General features: G+C 55.8%; 1 protein-coding gene across 3 annotated transcripts in view; it reads right to left on the bottom strand.

Annotated features, from left to right (window-relative positions):
- Positions 1 to 18,723, bottom strand: part of SLC29A3 (solute carrier family 29 member 3) — a 39,378-nt gene that overhangs the window by 11,555 nt on the left and 9,100 nt on the right. For all 3 annotated transcript variants that reach the window (XM_032423780.1, XM_032423779.1, XM_032423781.1), the window contains exon 3: positions 4,237 to 4,319. In XM_032423780.1, coding sequence (XP_032279671.1) covers positions 4,237 to 4,319 — 83 coding nt within the window. The remainder of the gene's footprint in view (positions 1 to 4,236; positions 4,320 to 18,723) is intronic.

Below are 18,723 nucleotides of genomic sequence, written 5' to 3'. Positions count from 1 at the left end.
TTCCCCCTCTCCGTTCTCCTACCTTCACCTCCCAAATAAACTGCTCGCACTTAAAATCCGTTCCAGGGGCTGTTTCTGGGGAACCCCACACTACGATGCATCTTCCCAGGGTCTGCAGGGGCCTCATCCTGGGCAGGAGCTGGTGGGCAGCCAGGTAGAGCACCTGGACCCCTGGGGGCCCAGAGGATCCGGTGTAAGTGCACACCAGGAGCCCTGGAGGCTGGTGGTCAGGCCTACCTCTGACATTCTGGGTAGTTCTACACACTCAACCATGTCACACAGTGCCCTCCACTCTCTCCCAGCAACTGGAGCTGCCCAATACCCCAAAGATAAGAGCCAGCAAGGGCCCAGAGCCTGGGTCAACATAATGTTTCCATTTACAATTATAAATATTAAGACAATCAAGTGGAGAGAGAGGGTGGTGACCAAGGCCAAAAAGCTTTACCAGACCCCTGGGGCAAGAAGGCAGCCCAGGGCAGACTGGGAGACATGAGGAGTACTGCCAGGACAGTGCCCTGTCTTGTTCTCCTCCCGTCCCAGGGCGGACACAGGGCCTGGGAGGGACCTGATGAGTATCCGCTGGATGCACAAACTGACAGGCAAGGGCTATTACTAATGCAGGGAGACTCTCTGCTTCTTGACCCCCCCAAGCATGGCAGGGAGACCACTGGAAACATTTGCTCTTTCCAGCCAGCCTTAGGAGTAGCCTCTGCCTCTAACCTTACCTCCTCTCAGCCCTGGTAAAGACGAAGTCCACGCCAGGAATGCTGATGGCATCCCAGGAGCTCTCTGGGGCCTGTCACAACAAGGTAATTAGTTGTCCCTACAGGAAGGTTGCTCTGGAGAGAGCTGGGGGACTTCTCGCCCAGCACCCCCAGGGTTGTGGGAGGTGAGGAGGTAAGAGGCAAAGGCAGGACAGGAGCAACACAGGCCCCACAGGTCCCTTGCCTGCTCAGGCCTCCTCCTTGCCCGCAAATTACCTGCCACGTGACCCATTCTGCGCCTGAGCCTCATCTCTGGGCCCCAGGTCCTCAGGGATCTTGCGTGGGGCTCTCTTCAATGCCCACGAGGGTTTATGAAACATGCCACACGAAGCCCACCCCACACGCAGTAATGGGGGCATGCTGGCCTCACTCTGCTTCAGCCCCTGGGACCCTGGGGCAGGCCACACAAATGTGAGATTCTGGGAGAGGGCTGCCGGCTCCCCACCCCCTTGCTAGAGAGGGCTCAGGACCCCAGGGGGCTGATTTCTTCATAAGTCTCTCAAATGTAAATCCTCCTCATAAGTATTTATGATGCTACAGATTTAACATAATAAAACACTTGGAGATTATGGATGAGCCAGTCAGAGAAAGCCAGGGTTCTCCAGGAGGGGAAAAAAGGAGACATTTCAATCTCGCACATTAAATAAAAAACAGCTTAGCCCCAAACCATCTTCCCACAACCCAGAAACAGACGGAGGCCCACAAGCATTCCCCACATTGCCTTTGCCCCTCTCCTACAGGCAGGAGAGGGCAAGGGTAGGCCCTGGGGTGGGCTGAACCTTCTGGAAGATACCCTATAATGCTGAGCCTTCAGAGCCAGCAGCCTGCCTGACCTTGGGAGGGTGGCTGCCTGGGCGGTCCACAGACCTAGACCTCCTTTATTACCTCCTTCCTTCCAGCTGCCTGAAGACAGGGCAGAGGCCCTCACCAGAAGGCTCTGAGATGTGGCTCTGGACGCAGGGAGCAGCTGGGGGACCCAGAGTTTCCAAGTACAAGTGTGGGGTGAGAAGGGTCCCAGTTCCCATCTGGCTTCACCCTGTTAGTGGCCATGTGACCTTGGTGAGCCTATCTTCCCATCCGTAAAATGGGTACCGAGTCGCCTGCTCTCCGGCTGTTGGGAGGATTAAAGGAGACAAAGCTCTAAGGGGTACGAGCGCTCGGAAGCGCCACTCCAGTGTCCTGAGGGTCGACCTTCCCTGCCCCTGCTGACCACTGTCCCAGGCTGGCTTCTGACCTGCAGGATCTCAGGACCACAGAGGAGGTACAACGTCGCCTGGGCCTCCCCTCACTGGTCCTGTGGTCTTGGGTGTAGTCCTGACTTCCGCCTGGGAAGTGGCTAATGTCACGGCTTCCCTCTCAGGTTACTGTGTGTCACCAGGCGTCACCCCTTGTTATAGCTCAGACAATGATGCCAGATCTAGAAGGGGTGGGGGCTCTCACTTATACGAGGCTGGGCTGTCCCTGCTGGACAAACCCGTGTCCCCAGGGCCAGCCAGGTGAGTGGACAGAGAGGATCATGGGAGAGTCCTGGAAAGGAGGGGGTGGTGAGAGACCAAGGGGCCCTCCACCACCTCGGCTGTCACCGCCTCTTCCTCATCCTCCTCCCCTTGTGTCCCCTTCCCTTCTTCCTGCCTTCTTTCCTGCAGCTCTTCCCTCCAGGGACCAGCAGTGCTGAAAGAACACTTGGCCCTGCTCTGCGCCCCACCTTCAAGGACACTGAGGGTAGGGTAGTCCTGTGTGCCAGAGGAAGGCACGAAGAGGCGGGTTTAGGGTCAGCTGGTTTATGATTGGGGTCACAAGGCCCTCAGACCATCTGGGCCCCATTCTGCTCTTCATCCTTACGGCCTGCACTTTGGTTTTAAAATGGGTGCAAATTCTTTCCCTCTCCTTCCATTGATAGGTGGGTCTATGTCCCCTTGAAACCAAGGGGGCTTGGGGAGTGCTTGCCCAGCTGAGTCCGGCATAAGTGACGCCATGTGGCTGCAGAGATTAGGTTACAAAAACCACGTAGCTTCTGCCTTGCTCTCTTGAGCACGTGCTCTTCAGCCACAAGACGAAAAGTCCTACTACCTGAGACCAACGTACCAGAGACCACAGGGAGGGGAGGGGAGGGTAGAAGAGAAGAGAAGGAGATGGGTGCTGGAGAAGGGCCAGCAGCTCCAGCCCAGCCCAGCTTTCTGCAACCACATCAGAGACAGCAAGTCAGAGCTTCCAACTGAGCCTGATGATGCCCAGAGCATGAGACATACTCATTACTGTTAGTGTTTTAACCCACGACTACGCTTGGGGATCATTGACTGCCACGACAGATAATTGCAATAGCCCCATAGCATAATGTTTGGAAGGACCGGTCTATCCAGGCTTAGCCCACATGCTGCCCTCTCTCCTCCTATGCTCAGAGCAGATACCACCATTCAATCGCAGCACACTCCCTGAGGCCAGACCTGCCTTGGAGTCCTGTTCCACCAGAGATCCAGGCCGGCACTGCAAAGTTAGTGGAGTTGAACTGATTTGCCATCAGGGATCTAAGGTTTCAGGCAGCTGTGCCCAGAGAAGGTTCCTGGCGGTAGCTTAGGGGAAATGTGGGCAAAGTAGCTAGGTCTGGTGCTCCTGCAAACCTAAATTGAGAATGGATGGCAAGAGTTCCCCGGTGGGTTCTAAGGGCCATGCCAACTTGCCCGGCTGTCTCCTACATCATTCCTTCTTTCACAGCGCAGCCCTGGGCTCTCTCCCAGCCCCTGCTCTAACACAGTGTCAGGAGGTCCCCACTGAGCCTCTGTGAGCAGTCAACACGAGCCATTCCATGGAGAGAGAGCCAGAATTGTGGGGTGCCAGGCTCTTAACTTCCCACACTCTCAGGAATGCTTGGAGGGGTGCCTGGGTGGCTCAGTCGGTTAAGTGTCTGACTATTGGTTTCAGCTCAGGTCATGATCTCAGGGTCGTGGGATCGAGTCCTGCATCAGGCTCTGCACTCAGTGCAGAATCTGCTTGTCCCTCTCCCTCTGCTCCTCCCCGCCCCCCTGGCTCTCCCCATCTCTATCTCTAAAATAAATACACTTTAAAAATTAAAAAAAAAAATGCTTGGAAGACCAGCTTCCACAAGCCTTGCCCCCCGGGCCTACCCCGCCATCCACATGCTGGCCTTGGGCCACCCCGTCTGCAGCCCAGGCAGCTGGTGACAGACAGGCACCCCAGATGGGAAAGGAGGAAGAGCCGGGTCCCCACATGCCTCCCGCTGGCTGCTGACCCAGTGTCCTAGTGTGTGGCTGGGAAGTGAAAGTCCAGCTCCCTGCCCCGGCTTCCCTCGGCGGGGCCCCAGGTCGCTGGGCTGACCTCTCAGTCTTCCCTGTAGGCCTCCTACTTGGGGGGCTGCCCCTGGAGCAGGCAGAAAAGCGGCAGCTGGGAGCAAGAGGCGCGTGGAGATGGCTGGAGGCGAAGGGCGGGGGCTGGTGGAGGAAGGAACGTGGCCTACCTGTTGACGAGCAGGAAGTTTGCCATGAGGCACAGCACGGAAGAGATGGTGGAGGCGACGGTCAGGTAGCTCTCAAAGTAGTTCTGCAAGCACAGAAGTGAGGGGGCTGCTGATGTCACCGGGGGTGGACGGGAGGGCCCCCTGGAGAGCGGAGACAGGGCCCCTCCTGGGGGGCTTCTCCCCACTGTCTTCAGAAACCAATGAGTGATGGACAGGTCTGCTCCAAGATGGCATGGTCCCACCCCATGGTGACCTACGACCACTTACAAGGTCACTCAACAGATACCAATATGAGCTGTGCGAACTGCTGGGGATGTAAGTTAGGATAAGACATTGTCCCTGCCCTCAGAGAGGCCCCGAATGCTCTGCAGCCCATGCTCCCCCCGACTCTACCTGTCCCACCCACAGATGAGCCAATGGGGACAGGACTCAACTGCGAGCGTGTGCACACAGAGAGACTGTGCCCTACCAGCCTGCTTTGCCTCCCGCCAAATTTCAATTATCCAAATGCGCTTTGTTATAACCCAACCACATTCTCGTGTTCTTGCAACCAAGTGGGGCCTCTTAGAAATACACCAACCCTGATGACTGTGGGGAAGCTTTGTTCTGACTCTGGATTTGCTTCCTCGGAGAGATGCTACCCAAGGTCAAAGCCACTTTGGGAAATGGCTCCTAGACTAGCCAAGAGGAGGGAAAAGGGTATTTTTCTGGAAGCAGTTGCAGGGTATTCTAGATGAAGCGTGCATGAGACCACACGAGGAAGAGCACCAGATTATAACGTGCTGGAATTTACAGCTAAAGAAACTGTATGGCAATTGCACGTGGTTCTCCAAACTCAGAGAACTGTCCACTCATTAGGATAGATTTTACTGCGTATCCGTTATTCCTCAATATACCTGTCTTAAAAAAAAAAATCAAAAAGGGCTGACATATCTTGGCTTTGGTCATTGTATGTCAAACCATGAACCCCAGGTTGGTAATGATCATGGGTGTTAAGCCATGAGAATAGATCACACGTATGAAGCATTTCCTGTGTGCCCGATACAAGAGCTTTATATTAAGTATGTTGTTTAATCTGAAAAATAAAAGAGAAGCTGTGAGCATTCTACTCTGGAAAGCTCACAAAATTGGACTTAACTGAGGCGATATTTTGAGTTACAAATGTGCCAAGCGCAAGGGACAATGCGTGCAAAAACTTCGCCAATGTGCAGAGCATGGTGGCCGTTGTGGGGATCACGACAGAGAACGAGACACGCTTCCTGCCCACTAAGAAGGAAGCATCCCACTGGGAGTGTAATATAGAGTGTGAAGGTGTTTTCATCTCAAAACACCATGGGAAGAGATGTCAGAATTCTGTGGGGTTTTTTTGTTTTTTATTTTTGCCAAATCAGAGGTAGGAGCGGTGAGTTCTAGAAGGGGTTCTGGGTGGGGGAGTGGGACCAGGGAGGCGGATCACATGAGAGAATGGGAGTGAATATGGGTTTGGGGAAAGGTCCCAGAGGAGGTGGGATCTGAGTCAGACCTTGACACAGAGGGTCAGAGCTGTTCTTTCTGGGACAGTCTGATTGCAACGTGGAGCCCAAAAGAGAAAGATATCATAATGTGCTCCTTCTGGTCTGAAACCGATTGTTCCAGGGTCTCTTTTTAAAGCCTGCAGAGTGCTTTGTGGTCTTTGAAATTTGCACCCTGAATATAAGGTGGTGGTGGCCTTGCAATTAAAATGGTAATCACAGTGAGTGCGGTCCATCAACCATGAGCCTTAGAAATAGCCTTCCTCCTTTGAGGTGCCACCTCATTGTTCCTGCCCTGATGGGCTCAGTAGAGCCTGGACTGGTCCGAGGCACTCAGTCAATTACGTCTTGACACAGTGGCTGAGCCTACGTGAGGCCAGGCAGGCGGCAGGCAGGAGTCACGGAGAAAGGCCCCGAGGAAGAGACAGCCGCAGGTGGGGGGCCAACCAAGACGGCCCCAAATCCGAGCCCCCTAACGGGGCTCCCTTCATTCAGTGGCTGCTCATTCCATGGCAAGTCTACAAATGACCATTGCATGGGATGCAGAATCTCTGCCTTTGTTTTTTCAAGCAGGCTCAGGTTCCCTGAACATTTTAAGAATGGGGATTTTCTAGGTAATTGCATGTTCTGGTTTGTTGATATTTAAGCAGAAAATTGTCCTTTTAATGTTGGAAAGCGTTTTTAAAATATTGACAACGGAGTAAGGCTCTGCCTCCCTTTCTGTGGATGGAGCCCATTTTCTTGGCTTTTCAAAGAGCAGGCAGGAGGGGTGGAATGGACTGGACCCTGGACCATTTTCCTACTGATACATATTGGGGGCTGTAGAAGGTTGCGTAGGCTAACTCAGCACACCCCATGGAGTTTTGTTTTTTTTTTAACTTAGTTCCTGATATAAACATATTGGCGGGGGGGGGGGGGGGTTACTTATGATGCCTTTGCCTGTAAGTAGAGTTCTAGCAAAACGTGGTGGGCAGACTCTCTAGGTGGCCCCCATAGTCCCAGCCTCCTGTGCTCATGCCCTGGTATGTGACACCCTCTGCTAAGTGTGGGTGGGACCTGTGACTTGCTTCTAACCAAGAGAATACGGCAAAGGGGCAGACATACAGGATGATGTGTATGGGATAATGTTACATGAGATGGTAGCACCTGTCTTCCTGGACTCTTTTTTTTCCTCCCTTGATGGCTTAGAGGATGCAAGCGGCATCCTGGGGAACCCCAAGTGGCAAGAACTGCAGGTGACCCCTAGTTGCTCAGAGAGGTTTCTGGCCAACACCCAGCAAGAAACTGAAGCTCTCAGTCCTACGACTGCAAGGACCTGGATTCTGCCAACAACCCAAATAGCCTGCAAGTGATCCTTCTCCAGCTGAGCCTCCAGTGAGACCGCAGCCTGGCTAAGCCCTTGACTGTGGCCGTGTAAGACCCAGAGCCGAGGACTCCGTCAAGCCATGCCCCAACTCCTGGCCCACGGGCACTGTGAGAAAATAAACGTGTGTCGTGTTAAGCCGCTAAAGCGTGCAGCTTTTTGTTACACAACAATACATTCCTCATGAACAAGGGCTTTGGACAGCTGAGTTCCTACTATCCAGGGTTTTTCTGCATCTTGCTGCCTTCTTGTAGTTTACGTTCGGTTTCTCGATGAAAACAGGGACAGCTGGCCCTGATCTTGCTAGACATGAAGACCAATGTATCTGCCCATGAGGGAAACAAAGGTTATGCTTGCTGACATCAGTCCCCGTAGCCTTTCCTCATCAACTCCTTTGCTGAAATTAGGTTCATTTTGTGCTGATTCCAAGAAACAGAACTTAGCTTACATGCCACCCTAGTCTGCTCACCTTGCCCGCCCTGCGGGCCATTTGCCTTGCTACTCCATCCCACGGACATAAAGCCACTGCCCCCAGAGAAGGAGCCGACTGCGAGGGAGAGAGCCCTGTGCTGCACGCTGCCGGACCGCACCCTCGAGGCCCTTGCTCCCTGGGTGACGGTGGGAGGGGTCAGGTGACTCTCTGAAGTCGGGGAGAGGAAAAGCCCCATGACATAGGCTTTGACCAATGAGAGGCAGGAAATGGGAAGGAGACAAGAGATAAACTTCTTGACTTTCTTCTCCCTCAACCACCTGGTCTAAAATGTGGTGGCCCCATGTGGCTTCTCTGGATTCATGCTGGGTGCCTGAGCAGCCAGCAGCTGTGTTTGGTTGCAAAGCTGGGGCCAGCTTGTGTTTGCTCTCTCCCACCCCCGCCTCACTTCCCTTTTCCCCCACTCTTGCTTCCCTAGGACGGCGCACCCTGAGATGGGATTCACATATAACAGGTGGCCTCGGGCTCCTTTCTAAGAAACATCCAGCAGTGAAGGCCCTACTGTCCACCCTGGATTACGCCCTTTGCAGACCTGCAGCTGGCATTTCCTTCCTGGGTTCGTCTCATTTGCCTGCAAGGGATGTTGGGGCCCCCTTCTCCCATTTTACTCCAGGCAATGTAAGAACATTTGAATATTGGTTCAAGCACATTGGCAACTGTCCTGCCCCCTCCAAAGCAATCCGTCCTCTCCATCCCATAGGGCGATCTTATGTCATGCAATGTGTGGGGATGATTCATGCCACAGTTCACCTGCACTTGGGTCTGGTTCCTAGGAGCTCCCTCAAGAGGCTCCGTTGTTATTTACCACACCAGGTGCCCCACAACATGATGGATGAACGTGGCCTCCACCTCCAGAGGTGAACCCAAAGACCTCAAAGGCCAGCGCCGGCCAGGCAGGAGTGGAGGGAGGAGGAGAGCCCCTGGGCAGTGGCACTGGGCGACCTCGGGAGACAGCAGAGTCTGTGCTTTGCACACCCACAGGGAGCACCAATCCTAAAGCGACGAGATGAATGAAGCCCCTCACGGCTGTGCCACATGGCAGGCCTGCTTATACAGTCCGCGGAAAACCTACATCTTGGGGAGCCATTCCTGTAGGTAGGAGACTGTGTGACTCAGCAAGCAGGCAGGGCTGGAAGATGGCTGGGAGCAGCAGGGCAGGACATGATGGGATGACAGGGCCTCTCGGAACAGGGTTCTCTGCCTCAGAGGTCGGGAGCCCCAGAGGCTGGTAATCCCACGGCCCTCCGCCTGGCCGGCGGCCGCTGCCCACCCAACCAGCAACCCACTCCTTTGTTCCCTGAAGCTGTGGCCACCCCTGTGTGCCCTGCACTGTGCTGGTGGCTTGGTGTTTACCCTCTGGGAGCATGGAGCCTGGCACCGTCCTGCAGCTGGAGTACAGGGGACACAAGGCATGGTGGGAGGAGGGAAGGAGGGGCCCAGGGGGGCTTCCTGCAGGAGGCCCTCTTGGACTGCAGCCCGAAAGGCCAGGAGAAGTTTGCCAGAAGGATATGGGGAGGTGGCGGTGCTGGCAGGGAGAGAGACCGCACTCCAGGAGGCAGGAACAGCACATGCAAAGGCCCGGGGGATGCTTCTTTGCCACTTATGGCTCGGACCCAAGTCCCTTTGTTGGAACAGACTCCCTGAGGCCCTCCTCGGCATTGACAGGAATCAACTGCACTGTGCTGTGCATCCTGCCCAGACATCCCAGGAGAGGCGGTCATGGAGCCACGGCACCCACCCCTCTCTTTCAGGGTGCTGATGGGAGACAGCGGCCCCATCGGTCACCGTTCTGAATTTGCCAACCCGATGGGAGGCGAGGCCCAGATGAGGAAGAAAGAGGAAAACTTCTGTTCCTCGTGTATCTCCTCTAAGCTCCCTGCCCTCAACCTTCTCCCTGCCTGCTGCAATCACTGGGGGCTCAGCCCGCTGGAAGTGGTAACACCAGAGTCAATCTTGGCATGGGGCAGGTAAGCCACATGGGGACACGGAAGCCCTGCCGAGTACCAGGTAACTGCCAGTGAGCAAAACCGCTCATGTGTGGCTTGCACAGACCCCAGTCCCTTTGCTCTTAATGCAGCCCAAGGCAGAGCTGAGTTTGCTCCCATTTTACAGATAAGGAGCCTGAGGCTAACAGGTGGATGAGCTGCACAGAGGCGCCTACCTGGCACATGCTGGTGGCAGATCTTCTGATGTAAGACAGGGGTGGGGTGGGGTGGGGGGACATTTAGCGGCTCTAGCTGAGGTGGCCTGCCTCACAGATGCCCAGGCCCAAACGCTGTCACTGGGATGGTACCACGTCACCAGGACGCCCCAGTGGCCGGCACTGGCAGTCCATGTGCCTTCCCAGCAGTGAGTAGGAATCGGCTTGCAGACTCCGAGGTCCCATCAGGGCAGCGTCTTCTCTCTGCCCCAGCCCTTACACATGGCTCAGTCCAAGCCAGCAAACAACAGGGTTTGATTTCTCTCCCCTTTGCAGTTAACTCTCTGCTCCTTAAATCCCACGGTCCATTCCCCAGGGCATTTCCACAGGGCGGTGATTCTGAGTTCAGTTAAAGGGAAAAGGATTTGGAGAAGAGCCCTCGTTTCTGTCAGCCACCCGAAATGGATGGACACGGCCCACTGACGAGCACAGAGCACGGTCCAGAGGACATGAGAATTGGGAAGAGCCAGGCAGGCTTCCAGCTTCCCCCCTGACCTGTGTGGACTCCCGCAGAGCCCCGCCTCCACTGGGCCTGGGAGGCAGGGCTCAAAACCCAGACCCGGGGTGCCTGGCAGGTGTAGGGGAGCCCTGCTCTGGCCTGGGTGCGGGGTGCCTGATCCCCTGGTGATGGAGATGGGAAAGTCATGATCATCTGTTACACTCTGGCCCCGCTTGCGAACACCAGCAAAGGGGAGAGCTGCTCTTCAAACAAAATTTAAAAACCCACGAGAGCCAGCTGGCCAGATGTGAGGCCCATTTTACGAGGGGGAACGTTTCCCCTCCTCCGCCACGCTGAGCGGCTCCATGCTAAGCGTCTCTTCTGGAAGAATTTAATTCCAGGCTCAGCGTCCAGGTAAAGAGGTTTCTTCGGGCAGGGAGGCCCCGAAATGAGCCCGTTTATCTCTGGCAGGCCCCGGGTAAGCTGCTTCTCCCCTGAATGCTATTTGGGCACTTTGAAATAAGTGCAGCCAATTAGCCACGAGCTGTGGCAGGCTAACCCGGAGCCCGGCCGCCGGGAGGCTCGGAGGCAGCCTCGTGCAGCCCCCACCTCAAGAGCACGGCGGCAGAGGCAGCTGGCTCCTGCGGGGCGAGAAAAAGCGATTCAGGCCCGGGGGTGGCAGCTCGAGGCAGCAAAGCGTTACCTGGATCACAGGGGCATGAAATTAGCAGCAGCGAGCGGGCTGGAGCCAAGAATAGTCTGCTGCTGCAAACTTGCTGCCTTCCGATCGCCAAGCTCTTGAGCCTGGGATGTGGTGGAGAGGCGCCCTCGCCCTGGCATCGGCCAGGAAGGGACCAGAGGGCAGGTGGCCCCCAGGGGTGCAGCTGGCGTCCTGCCTGTGGGTTCCAAGGCCCCGTGTTCAGGGACACTGGCCCAGGAAAGCTAAGGGGGTCGTGGATGAGCTGGGAGGGCTAGTTGGACAATACCTGTTCCAGGGTCCAGACAGGTGAGGGACACAGGAGACCCGATCCACCCAGGTGTGATAGGTGGCCAGGGGCCCAAGGGCAGAGCAAAGCCGGGTCAGAGTCAGACAGGTAAGGCCCTGAAGGATGCCGGCCAGATAGACCCAGCCACTCTAAGGACAGGCCCCCCTTCAGACCTGTGCGCACGGCTTCCAGGCTCTAACAGTAGCCCACTGATGCTCGGCCTCGTGGGCCATCTCCAGGCCCTGGCTCCTTGAGGCCACTAAAATCTTGCTCTTTAGTGGCCCAGAGGCCCTCCTTAGCCTGCAATCCTTTTTCACATCTCCCTGGAATCCCTGCCAGAAGATAAGCAGAGTTGCTGAGATTTTCTGGAATGAGCCTCCCTACCTTCCCCCGCCTCTGTGTAGAGCCCTCTGGAGCACCCCTTGTCTCCCCCAGCCTATGCTGACTTCCAGGAGACTTGCACCATGAATGCTCACCCTCCCTGCCTGCATTTTCTCTCTCTCCTTCACTGCTGGGCCTACCTTCTTGGAAAGGTAAGAAAAACCTCTCTGACTTCATGGCCTCCAGCCACAAGGCCCCTCCTTCCCTTTGCCCCAAACCCCCTAGACAGGCAGCCCATGCCCTCAACGCTAACATCTTACCCCCTCCCGGGTTGCTCTGGGAAAGACTCCTTCCAAGGGGCTTCTTTGCAGCCCACCGTTACCAAGGCCTGGTCAGGCTCCTGACACCACTGCACCCCTGGCCGCCCGGCTGTAGCGGGCTGAACAGTATTCCCCCAAATTCATGTCTCCCCAGAACCTCCGAATGTGACCTGATTTGGAAATAGAGTCCTGGCCGATATCACCAGTTAAGATGAGGTCATACCGGATCAGGGTGAGCCCCAAATGCAAGGACTAGCGTCCTCAGAAGCAGGAGAGGGCACACAGATGGAGGCCGGGAGAGAGCCATGCGAACAGAGGCAGAGACCGGAATTACACCGCCAGGAGCCAAGGAATGCCAAGGACTGCTGGGAGCCCCGGGAACCTGGAAGAGGCAAGCAAGAGTCTTCCTAGAGTCTTCGGGGCAGGCGTGGCCCTGCTGGCCTCTTTGTTTGCGGCTTCTGGCCGCCAGAACGTGCGAATAAAATGCTGTTGTTCTGAGCCACCCAGGTCTGGGCGCCTCAACACGGCAGCCACAGGAGCCGGCCACACCTGCCCTCCAGCGCTCCGCGCCTGAACTCCCACGCCACCCCTCCTCTTCCCCCCCCCCCTCCTCCTCCCCCTTCTCCTCCTCCTCCTCCCCCTTCTCCTCCTCCTCCACGGCAGCTTGGTCCACCTCTGCACTCTGCCACCAGAGATGCCTCTGAACCCCACCCTGAGTCTCCTCCGTTCCTGCACCATACTCCTGCCTTGGGAAGCTCATCTCCCCTGGCTTCCATGAGCCCCATACCTGCATCCGTCCCTGCCTCCAGAACAATTTTCACCGCCTGCCACCCAGGTGGCCTGCTGAACCCCAGCTCCAAGCTCCCTAATCAAAGGCCTTCGAGAGCACCCCCAGCCACCTGTCCCCAGGCTCCATGGTCTGCCCTCCCTTTCCTCAGTGCTCCTGCTCCAAGTTTCTCTGCTTTCCTTCACCCTCATCCCAGGTTGGTCACTTGCCGGTCCCCACATCCCTAGGAAAGGAGAGTGGCTCGCGCTCCCACCCCCACTCCCGGGACTCCTCCCCTGCCCACCCTGGGCTCTAGCCCCTCCCCAGGTTCCCACCACTCAAGCCTCTCCTCGGGCCTGGCCACCCTCTGCCTCCCTGACCCCAAGCCATGCACACGGGTCTGGTCCTTGTCTGCCTCGCAGGGTCCTGCTGCATCCCCTGCTTCTCTACGCAGCCTCGCCCCTCGGCCCTCCTCAGTCTCCTCGGTGCATGGTCCCCCTTCTTTGGCCCCCTTCCGGGACACCGCAGGGGCTCCAGTTTGGCTAAATGAGGGCGCCTGTGAGGTAAGAGAGGCCCAGAGGGGAGATTACGGATGGTGTCAGGTAGCAGGCTGAAGAGGGGTGCTGGTCTCAGAAGGAACTGGGGATCCATGGAAGAAGGCTTCTGAACAGCACGGACATGCTCAGTGCTGGGCACAGAGGGGTCCCCTGGCCAGGGAGGGTGGGAGGAACCGAGGGGGAGGAGCAGGTAGTAGTGGCCACGGATGGGTCCATTCATTTCTTCACTTTAAGACACAGTAAAGACAGCTGATCTGCTAGAGGCCACGCACTTATTCAACAGTCACAGCTGAGCACCTTGTAAGTGCCAACATGTGCTAGAGCCTGGGAGGCCATGGGGCTCTAGTGAGGGAGGCAGGAAAAGGAGTAAATAGCAAGTTCAGAAACAAAAAGACTTCATGTCACAGTAAATGCAATGAACAGGAAAACCAAGTAAGGAGCTATAATATAGCCAGGGCAGTGGAGGGGGGGGCTGATGTTGGCGAGGGTGGTGAGCAACTGCCTCTTAAAGGAGCTGATGTTTGGACCCGAGGATAAGCTATGCAAGGGGTGAGGGGAAAAGCATTCTCGGCAGAGGGAACGGCATGTGGTTGGCCCCAAGGCAGGAGTGAGTTTGGTGTGTTCGAGCACCTGGCAAACCAGGCTGATCCTGGATTCAGGAAGTAAGGGAGAGAGTGGGGAGACCAGGCTGGAGGCAGGGGCAGGCTGGGGTGAACAGGCTGGGGTCAGAGTTTGGACCTTATTCTAAGTACAACGGGAAGCCACTGCTGGATCCTAAGTGGCTGGGAAACTTGGTGCTGGTGCTCAGTCATGGAGCCCTCCCCACACTCTGCTGTTCCGAGTGCTTTTCGTGTATTCACTCCATTGATGCTTATAGCACCCCTCCCACGGATGAGTCCTATTGCAGATGAGGAAACTGAGGCTCAGAGAGGTCAGGCACTCGCCCAAAGTCACACAGCTCAAACCCAGCTCTCTGTCTGCAGAGCTTGTCCCTTTCCCTGGCGCAGTAGACAGCCTCTTCATTTTACGTCTTAAAGGACCACCTCTGTAGCTAATGGAGAATGGTTTGCAGGGGGGGCCCTGGGAGCCAGCGGCCAGCAAGGCTGAGGCTGGGGTGCTGGCCGTGGAGAAGAGAACCAGAGGCACTTGAGACGTTTGCAAAGGTGGGGTTAACAAAACTTGCTGACAGACTGAGCGTGGGGGTGGAGGACAGAGCAACACAAAGGAGACCCCAAAGTTTCAGGCATGACCGACTTGTTATCAGCAGCATGTATAGCTAACGGGGCAGTGGAGGGCGTCTGCTCCGGTGTCACCTAAGGGTGCCCAAACAACAACCCCACCAGCATTCCAAACCCCACCAGGATTCCAAACCCCTGAGCGTGGCACCACGGCGCACCATCCCGGGAGCAGGGTCCTCCTCCTGTTCCCTCTCCTCGCCAGTCCAGCACCAGACAGGTCTTTCACAAACACTTACAGATTAATTCACCATTCCGCAAGTATTTGCTGAACTCAATAGATAGTCTAGGCCCCAAGTTCCCGCTTTCATGGAATGGATGGTCTGGTCAAGGAGACCGTCAGCAAACGCATACACAAATAAATGAATGACATGTCAGGCAGCGATCCGAGTTCCAAACAGAAATTCAGCATGGTAGGTCCCTCTATAACAGATCTCAGAACACTAGTGCGGAAAGACCTGAAAGGGAGTGTCTGGTCCAGGGGTGGGCAGCCGACTGCCCCTGGGGCCAAATCTGCCTGCCTCCATGTTTGTAAATACTAGAAACTGGTAGGCCCATTTGCTGATGGATTATCTGTGGTGCAGAGCAGAGTAGCTGTGAAAGAGATCACGTGCCATCTGGCCGTTTGCAGAAAAAGTCTGCCAACCTCCACCTAGTTTCTTAGATAAGGAAATAGAGCCCTCAGTCACCCAGCAAATTTGAAACACAGTAAGAAACAGAACCAGCTCTCCTGAACCTCAGGTCTTTCTACCACCGGAGGTGAGCACGGAAATTGGAAACATGACTCCTGCCAACCCTTCCGCCCCACCCCTCCACCAAACCCCTCCCCAACAAGGCAAGCTGCTCTTTGATTTTCAGCCTTTTTGTTCCCCTACCCACCCTTCAGGCCGAAACCTCAGCAGGCAGAGAAATGGCTCAGAACCAGTTCGAGGCAGGGGTCAGAGCAACAGGGAGCCTAGTCGGTCCACACGCAAGTGATCCCGACCTCTGAGGAGTGACTGCTGATTCGGGGCTCGGTCACTGCTGATGCTCAGGCCGGGCTGTCCTTCCTCTTCTGCATCCTGACCATGTGGCCAGGGCGAGGAGGAAGAGGAGGCCTTCCAAGGAGACTCCCCGCTTACCCACACAGCCCTCGCCAGAAGGGGTGGCTTCTGCACCCCCCAGAGGGCTGACATGCTTTGGTGTCCCAGGGCTGAGAGCGGGGGACAGGGCCCAGGGATATGGCATGTGGGTAAAGAGGAGGTGGTCTGGGGGTGCTCCAGCTGCTCTCCATAGAAGGAAACCCAGGAGAACCACCAGGAAGAGGGAGAAGTCCCGAGAAGACCCAGACAGGACTTGCTTACCCAACATGCCTGCAGGGAGGCCAAAGCCCCAGGCTCACAGGCTGCTACAGGCCTCAGGTGGGTGCATGTGTGCACACAGAGGACCCCCAAGAGGCCTGCTAGGACCCCCCCCAGCCCCCGCCACCACCACAGACCCCTCCCAGAGGATGATCCCGATAACGAAGGCACCAGGCAAAAACTGATCTGGCTCTGCTCTCTGGATACACTTGACGATCAATCACGTTAAGGAGACACTTGAGCACTTAAGGCCCAGGCCATGTTCTAATTTGTCGAGGAAATCGCCTCTGGATTCCAAGGACAAGTGCGGAAGGAAATAAAATCGAAGGCGAGGCGGGGGGGGGGGGGGGGGGGGGGGTGGTGGGGGAGCGATCGATAGCCTGGGGGGGCCAGGGAGCAAGGTGCAGGTAGGGAGCTGAGGCCGTGAGCATGCACAGAGAAAATACAAAGAGAATTTGAGAAGTCGAGGCCACCAAAGGCATGACTGACAGCATTTCAAGTCGGGCTTTTTCTCTCCCTCTGCAGGACGCAGCAAGAGCTAAACACAGAAGAAAAAGCCATCACAGGTATATTTATTGGGAACAGCATGCTGGCTGGGTCTGCAGTTAGAATCAGAGGGTGGACAAGGGAATAAAAAAAATGACTCAGTTTTGGTTCTAATTTTTAAAAATGGTTTGAGAGCAGCCATCCCGCTAGCCTAAGCCACTGCGCAGCTGCGGGGGAGGGACCCACCCTCTCTGCCCCATGGTAGCACCCGTGCTCTGGGCAGGAAGCCTGGAGCCCTGGCCCCTCCTGCTGACCCCTGGACTGTCTCTGCCATCTCCTCTTCTGCGATGACAGGGCTCGGACCAAATCCTGCCTTGATTTGGGTTTAGCACCATGCTTTGGAATTCTGCTCTTAAAAAGTGGATTGCCAAGTGGAGTCCACCGTGCGTGGTTTTCCATTTGGAGGGACCTGAATAGCTCTAGGATTGGTCTGCAGGAGCATCACGTTCCACAATGGTGCAAGCTTCTCAAGGAACAGCAGGTAGCAGGGAGGAGTGGTTCCCCGATAGACCAGGAGCACCTGGCAACAGCAGCCCAGGCCCACCGTGGAGAGCAGGAGGCAGCACGGCGGGATCTGGGAATCTGGGCACCTGCCAAGTGTGCCAGGAAACATGATGCAGACTCAGATACCCCTGGTCACAGCCCCGCTCTCGGCTTCACAGCCCTGGGCCATCAGCAAGTTACTTATTGCTTCTGCTTTCCTCCCCTGTCAAATGCGGGCAAAAATGCATCCTCGTGGCCGGCTGGAGGCAAACAGGCAGAGCGGGGTTTTTCAAATTATAGTTGCAGCCCACTAAAGAATATGAAATCCACCTAATGGGTCATGACTACAGCTTTGTTTCCTTTTATCTTTGGCTGCCTTCTCTCCTGTTCCTAAGGATGAATCACCTGCATTCTTTTTTTCTTTAAAGATTCTATTTATTTGAGAGAGAGTGAGTGAGCACAAGTGGGGGGTTTGCAGAGGGAGAAGCAGACTCCCCTCCGATGCAGGGCTCCATCCCAAGGACCTGAGATCGGGACCTGAGCCGAAGGCAGACGTTTAACCGACTGAGCCACCCAGGCGCCCCTCACCTGCATTCTTTTCTGGGCCCCCCTCCCTGTGCCCTGGAGCCCATGCCCTCTGCTCACGGACCTCACTCGCCGAGCACACAAGCTGGCTGCCATTTCTCCTGAAGAAAAAAGAAAACCAAACCAGAAAATCCATCCCCTATCTTGACCACACTTCCCTGGAACTCCTGTCTTGTTCCTCTCACATGAGTTAGAAAGCTGCCTCCAGGTCCCTCCCCCATCCCCCATCCTCCAGCAAGGTCCAGCGTCTGCCCCTCCCCCTCAGCACTGCTCCCCAGGGCCACCACAGACCTACACAAGGTTAGAGGTTAAATCCAAAGGCAGCTCTCCATCCTCAGCCCAGCTGGCTTTAGCCACTTATAAGGTCATCACGGATGATCACTGGCTCCTCCTTGAAAACTCCAGCCAGAGACTGTTCTTGCATGCGGATGCTGCCATTTCTGTTACAGACGTGGAAGTCTTGCCGGTGAGGTATGCACGGGGCAAAACCTGTCTGGAAACATTCGAAAACACTGGCGTGGAGCACAGGGTTGAGAGCATGTGACGGTCTGGGTTCAGACAGCCCAGTTTGAGTCCCAGCTATCACTCCCTTTCTGCTTGGGAACAAATTACATTTTTTGAGCCTTGGTTTCCTTCTCTGTAAAATGGGTATAATACCTATCCCTTGCGGCTATAGTAAGGAAAGGGATAATGAAAATAAAGCCTCTGGCACACGGCCGGTTGTTGAATAAATCCTGAACGAACCAGCGCCCTTAGCACATGGTGAGAGCTTCCCTCCCAGTGATATCTGGGTCTGGAGGGGAGCTTTGACAACCTGCCCTGGAGGAAGTTCTTCCAGAGAACTCTCATCATGTAAGTCCATAGGGTGGGTGCTCTGGTGAGGGGCAGAGAACAGCTCCTCATTACCCCCATGAGGTAACCTTTCACTTGGATCACGTGGCTGCATGTTGGCCTCACCTGGGAACTTAAAAATGCTTGTGCCCAGGCCCCTCCTTCAACTGCACCAGAACCGGGTGGGTGGTTGGGGCAGGCGGGTGGGCTTTAAAAGCTCCCCAGAGGATTCTAGTCTATTCCACCAGAGTAGCTGGAGAGGCCAGAGAGCATGCTGGTTAGCAGCACAGGCTCTGCTCACCTCCAGACTGCTCCCGAGCCCAGTTCTGTCGCTTGCTAGCAAATGGGCATGGGTCAGTGAGCCTCAGTTTCTCCATCAGGAAACTGGGGAAGATAGTCCCTAACTCACCAGGTTATCCTGCAGATAAAGATGGTAGGTCCAAAGGCGGGTAGGCATGGGCCTCATGGCAGGGACTTTGTGAAGTCAGCAGGTCATTGCCAAGACCTCTGATAA

This window comes from Phoca vitulina, unplaced genomic scaffold (assembly GCF_004348235.1).
Source record: "Phoca vitulina isolate PV1807 unplaced genomic scaffold, GSC_HSeal_1.0 scaffold29, whole genome shotgun sequence".
In the NCBI taxonomy this organism is placed as follows: Eukaryota; Metazoa; Chordata; class Mammalia; order Carnivora; family Phocidae; genus Phoca; species Phoca vitulina.
Note: the sequence above shows the minus strand (reverse complement) of the source record. Positions and strands in the feature narration are given on the sequence as shown.